This window comes from Myotis daubentonii, chromosome 10 (genome assembly GCF_963259705.1).
Source record: "Myotis daubentonii chromosome 10, mMyoDau2.1, whole genome shotgun sequence".
NCBI lineage: Eukaryota > Metazoa > Chordata > Mammalia > Chiroptera > Vespertilionidae > Myotis > Myotis daubentonii.
In genome coordinates, this window is record NC_081849.1 from 45,844,956 (window position 1) to 45,851,301 (window position 6,346).

The window sequence follows — 6,346 nt, forward strand, 5'->3', positions numbered from 1 at the left end:
TATGCTACTTCACTTCTTTAGTGGGGAAGGGGAGAGGCGAGGGGGGGAAGTGTTTTCTTTCCTTTGTGGTGGAGGCACACTTCAAGTTTACATCTGTGCATACAACTGCTTCGTTCATGTGCCTGCTTCACCCTACTGAATTACTAACATCTTGAGGACATAGCTCTGTCTTATCCTGCTTCAACTTCAGTGCCTGGCCTGGTGCCAGGAACCTGAGAGGGTTTGCTGAGTGAGTGAGTGAATAATGAGTGAGTAAGCGAATGAGTGAATGAATGAGCGAGTAAGTGAATGAGCAAGCAGCTACGGGGCAGGAAGTTCTGGCCCCGCTCCCGGCTGCCTGACGCCCACCCTGGGAAGTTCCCACCCTGCTCCCAGCGGCCCGGCACCCCTCCCGGCTGCATAGTTCCTGTTCCCAGTGGCCCGGCGCCCCTCTCCCAGCTACATAGTTCGTGCTGGGCAAAGGCGGCCCCAGTTCTCTGCCTTTGCCCTACTACCCGGCTCTTGCCTGCCACCTGGGTTTCCAATCACTGGCCCGGGGGGTGGGGGGTAGGGAAGAGGCAGCTGCTAGTGTCCACCTCTTCCCTGCCCCGCCCGGCTTCTCTGATCACCAGCCGGGCAATGGCAACCCCAGTTTTCTGATCACGGGCCAGGGGGCAAGGCAAAGGCGGCCCTGGGCCTTTGCCCTGCCACCCGGCTCTTGCCTACCGCCTGGATTTCGGATCACCATCAGCCGCAGGCGGCTTCTTCCATCCTTCCCCTTTCGCCTCCCAGCATTGCCCCTGCATATGCAAATTAACCGCCACCTTTGTTGGCAGTTAATTTGCATATCGCCCTGATTAGCCAGTGGGGAGCGTAGCGAAGGTACGGTCAATTACCATGGTTGTCTATTATTAGATAGGATATATATTTTTTTTAAATATATTTTATTGATTTTTTTACAGAGAGGAAGGGAGAGGGATAGAGAGTTAGAAACATCAATGAGAGAGAAACATCGATCAGCTGCCCCCTGCACACCCCCCACTGGGGATGTACCCGCAACCAAGGTACATGCCCCTGACCAGAATCGAACCTGGGACCCTTGAGTCCGCAGGCCGACGCTCTATCCACTGAGCCAAACCGGTTAGGGCAGATAGGATATTTTTAATAATCCAATGTAGCATGTAAATTCAATTAGAAAGCCATTTGCAATTAGCTTATTTTGAAAACCTAATAATTGCTGAAACCGATTTGGCTCAGTGGATAGAGCATTGGCCTGTGGACTGAAAGGTCCCAGGTTCGATTCCGGTCAAGGGCATGTACCTGGGTTGCGGGCACATCCCCAGTGGGGGATGTGCAGGAGGCGGCTGATCGATGGTTCTCTCCCATCGATGTTTCTGACTATCTCTCTCCCTTCCTCTCTGTAAAAAATCAATAAAATATAGTTTTTAAAAAAAAGAAAAGAAAACCTAATAATTATACTGATTAACACTAAAAAGTTCATCTTTGATGCAACAAAATTTTTAGAACTGTGATTGATGACAACTAGTGGGACAATTTTTAATCTAAAATTATGTTTTGTTCAACCCGACTGGTGTGGTTCATTGGTTGAATATTGACCTATAAACCAGGTCATGGTTTGATTCTCCTATCAGGGCACATGCCCAGGTTGTGGGCTCAATCCCGAGTAGGGAGCATGTATGATTCTCTCTCATCATTGATGTTTCTATCTCTCTCCCCCTCTGCCTTCCTCTCTGACATATATATTTACCCTATATAATAAAAGTCTAATATGCTAAGTGTCTAGCTGGCCGTTCAACCAATCAAAGGGTAATATGCTAATGATATGCTAAGGCCACTCAACTGCTCACTATGACATGCACTGACCACCAAGGGGCAGATGCTCTGACCAGTAGGTTAGCTTGCTGCTGGGGTCCAGCCAATCAGGACTAAATGAGATGGGCCGGACATGCCCTGGAGCCCTCCTGCGGTCCCTCCCCGCCCCAATCATGCACTGGTGGGGTCCCTCAGCCTGGCCTGCACCTTCTCACAATCTGGGACCCCTTGGGGGATGTTGGAGAGCCAGTTCCAGCTCAATCCTGCAGGCCAGGCCAAGGGACCCCACTGGTGCACAAATTAGTGCACTGGGCCTCTAGTAAGTAAGTGAATAAATAAATAAATAAATAAATAAATAAATAAATAAATAAATAAAATTATGTTGTCTTGCTGTATAGCATTGAATTTTTGGCTTCAAGCATTTTCCCATGGGTTGTAAAAGAGAATTGTTTTTCTAAGAAAAATCATGACCTTGTGCCTCTACCTTCAGGATATGAATTAGGCATCTTCTTGGATATCTGTCTGATGATTTTTATAAGAGAACATAAGCCCTCCCCTCCAACCAGTTGATTTTCTTAGCTTAGGAATCCACCTTTCATTGGCAAGATAAAATATTTTTAATCTAGCAATTTATTAGACTTATGACTTCATATTCTTTGCAACCATTTATTGTATAAAACTAAGTTGTATGAAATAATATTTGTAAAAGATACCTGAAAGCTATGCAGTCCATTCAGTCTTTAATATTAGTGATTCTTAACCTGGGGTTTATGGCCATACACACACATGCACACTGAAATTATACACAAAATGATGAGTGTGGGTATATCCAACATCTAGTAAAGGGTCTATAGCTTTATCAGATTTTCAGAGTGGTCCATGACTCAAAGAATGTCAGTTCCCCTCACTTAATTCAAAGTGTATTCTTTGATCAAGTCAAACCATCAGAGAGCTGCACACTTGTTCAGTATTATTTTTGCTGCTTTTAATAATGCTTATATTTACTGCACTTGGGTGTGCCGGCATCAGCCTGCATTACCAGGAATCTGTCATTTTCATGATACTTGAAAGCAGTGCTGTACACTGGCAGCCATTATGAAACCCTATGGGCCAGAGTTCTATAGGATCAGTGTCCTAGGAAAAGCTGGGCTTCTCCCAAACATACTGCTTGGTTCTTCTTATCAGCATTGTGAATCTTGAAACAGCTCTTGATTCAAGAGAAAAGTAAAAAAGTAGAAAACGCAGACCAAATTTACAGCTACCCATTATCAAAGGTATAGGTTTTTATGACATGCATTTTAAAGTGTTGATCTAAACTAAAACTGCATATTACTATTTTCCTGTCTTCATTACCCATCATCCCAATTTCCTCATCTACTTCATGTTGCCCTACTATCAACACTAATAAAAGAGAAAAATGGTAATTGGCGTACGAGCTACCCTTTTCATTGGCTAATCAGGGCTATATGCAAATTAACTGCCAACTAAGATTGGCAGTTAACTGCCAACTAAGATTGGCAGTTAACTGCCAACTAAGATTGGCAGTTAACTGCCAACAAGATGGCGGTTAATTTGCATATGTAGGCACAATGCAGGGAGGTGAAAGGGAAAGCAGGAAGAAGCCCCCTGCCACTGACAGTGATCGGAAACCCAGGGGGGAGCTAAGAGCTGGGGGGCAGCCATGATCGGAGAATCAGGCGCCTTTTCCGCCCTGGCCAGTGATAGCAGGAAGTAGGGGTGGAGCCAGCGATGGGAGCTGGGCATGGTCGAAGCTGGCAGTCCCAGGAGCTAGGGGTCCCTTGCCTGGGCCTAAAGCGAAGCCCACGATCGTGGGGCCGCTGCAGCTGCGGGTCCCCGCTGCCCTAGCCGGACGCCTCAGCCAGAGGCGTTAGGCCTGGGCAGGGGCGGAGCCTGCAACCGCGGGGAGCTGGGGGTCCCCCGCCCAGGCCTGACACCTCTGCCGGAGGCCTCAGGCCTGGTCAAGGGGCCGATCCGGTGATTGGTGATTGGAGGGTGATGAGGGTCAACTCCTCTGGCCGAGGCATCAGGCCTGGGCGGGGGGCGGAGCCGGGGATTGGGGGGATATGATGGTCCCCTTGCCCAGGCCTGAAGCCTGGGTCAGAGGCATCAGGCTTGGGTGGGGGGTGGAGCAAGCGATCAGAGGGAGATGGGGGTCCCCTGCCCAGGCATGATTCCTGGGCCAGAGGCCTCAGGCCTGGGTGGGGGCCAGAGCCAGTGATGGGGGGAAATGAGGGTCCCCTGCCCAGGCCTGACACCTCTGTCAGAGGCGTCAGGCCTGGGCAAGGGGCCAATCCTGCGATTGGAGGGTGATGGGGGTCAATGCCTGAGGGTTCCCAGTATGTGAGAGGGGGCAGGCTGGGCTGAGGGACACTCCCCCCCCCACACACACACCCAGTGCACGAATTTCGTGCACCGGGCCCCTAGTTTGGTATATTTCTTTAAAACTTCAGATCATTTTTGGAATAAGATGCAAGATATAAATAGGAAATATAAAAAATTACTGAGCTAACACCTAATATCCTGCCAAACTGCACTTTACTAAAATAAAGTTTCTTACTGCCTTTCTGTTTGTTATTCCTTTTTATTTTATTTTAAAAATCTTTATTGTGTTGTTATTCCTTTTTAAAAATGAAGATAACAAAAACAAGAAAATACAAAATACTTTAATATATAAGATGGCTCGGTGATGAAATGCACATATCAAAGTCACACAGTACACTACATCAAAATTAAATATTTTTAGAACAATAACGGCATTAATCTGGCACAATTTTAAAATCAAAGTTATGTATAAGATACCTTATAAAATTGATTACAATTTTACTCCACTGACTGTTGCATAAAAAAAGTTACATTTGCATTTTAAGTGGAATTTTTAAAAGATGCTTTACAAAGATGCCTTGTAAGCAAGAAACAACAAATCACCTGAAAAGATGGAAATGATCATTCAATGGCCATAAGGCAATTACACACATCAACAAAAATACAACCATCAATATTAAAAAATTAGAAATAACAATTTTGATAAACACTACAGGAAATACTTGACCTCATTAATACTGACAGTTAAACTTTCAGGTTGGTGTCATCTTGCTGGAGATATTTTCCATGTTCTCTCTCAAATGTAAAATTCACGTTTGGTAAAATCCAGCCCTACAAGGTTACAGAGGAGAAATTGTGAATATTTATTATAATATGACTCTTAAGATTCCATCCTTTTAAACAACTCTATCAAAAATTAATTTCTAATGCCCAATGTCTAACAATTTCTTCAACAAATGAAATATGAATAATTAAGTGTTAAATGAGTTTCTTATGAACTGTATATGGGGGAAAATAAGATAATAATTCTAATGATCTATCAAAGAGTATTATATTCCAAGGTTATATAAAATCAAGTATTTGTATGTCAGAGCTCCTGAGGTTTCTACATGATATAAAATCAATAAAAAAAATGGAAATCAAAGCTGATCATATTAGGAAAAAATATGACAAGTTTGTTGGATAAACTTGAAAAAACAAAATGATTAAGTATTTAAGAAAACTAAACTGTTATTCTCTTAAATGCACATTTAAATTACCTCCTGCTATCTTCTGTGGAAAATTATACTTAGGAGGCATCACCTGTCTTCTGCCCAGTCCGTGAGATCTTGAAAGCAAGCAGTCTACATACATGTCCCAGAAATCCTGAGCTATGCTTAAGAAGACATTGTAATGTCTAGGACGCTGGAATTTCTGCAAGAACAACATGAAATTCCAGAAGGCATCCACATTGTATTCTATCTTGAGTTCCCTGAAACTTATCAAAGTCAAAGAGCAAGCATTCCAGCACTGGAGATCAATGTCTTCCGTGATCCCGGGGCTGGCGCTGGCAAGCACTCCCTTTTGAAACTCAAAATCGGCATTAACCAGATTGATGAGCACCATGCACCCCAGTGGTAGGCAGAACCATCTTCTTGTGGCAAAGTCCATATTCTGTACGGAAAAAAAGAGAGAGAGAAAGAGAGAGGATATATTGCTAACTTAAAAAGAAAATGATCAAATTAATGATCTCTTTAAATCTAAAAAAAAAATTCTAAGTAATACATATTCGCTTTTGATCCAGCTAAATTGGCCTACTATGTACTTGGTTTTCTTCTAAGTTGCCGACTCACAGACCATCCTTTGAAAGGATATTACAATTACAATTTGTTTACCAATATTCTAATAAACAGTCTTCAGGAGCCACTGAGATCCAACACATGTTTATGAAGATGCCATAGATGCATTTTATTATTAGAGCTGGAAGAAACCTTAAAAGGTGTGTGCTCTAACCTTCTCCCTTTACAGATTGGAAACATTCTCCGTGATACGGCTCTGTAAGGGCTCAGGCCTCCTGTCTCTCTAGCCAAGACTCTGACCACAACACATTCCAACTAAGTGGACCTAAATGCAGCCCATTATGTGTAGCCAGGAGGGAAAAGTTTACGCAAATGGTGTAGGACACTCAGACACCATTTTAAGTTTCATTCTC

At 43.9% G+C, this 6,346-nt stretch overlaps 1 protein-coding gene across 1 annotated transcript; it reads right to left on the bottom strand.

The window, feature by feature from the left end:
* Positions 1 to 4,600: 4,600 nt before the first annotated feature.
* FAM237B (family with sequence similarity 237 member B) lies at positions 4,601 to 5,805 on the bottom strand. The gene is made up of 2 exons (XM_059656150.1): positions 5,415 to 5,805; positions 4,601 to 4,986 (listed from the first exon to the last, which is right to left on the bottom strand). The coding sequence occupies exons 1-2, from the start codon at positions 5,803 to 5,805 to the stop codon at positions 4,952 to 4,954; spliced, it is 426 nt and encodes a 141-aa protein (XP_059512133.1). The 3' UTR covers positions 4,601 to 4,951.
* Between the last annotated feature and the right edge of the window lie 541 nt (positions 5,806 to 6,346).

What these genes read in the sequence shown, in the direction of transcription:
- FAM237B (XM_059656150.1), bottom strand. Translation starts at nt 5,805, where the DNA reads ATGGACTTTGCCACAAGAAGATGGTTCTGCCTACCACTGGGGTGCATG. An exon ending in TCCACAGAAGATAGCAGGAG is followed by an intron (nt 4,987 to 5,414) that starts GTAATTTAAATG and finishes GTAACCTTGTAG; the next exon opens with GGCTGGATTTTACCAAACGT.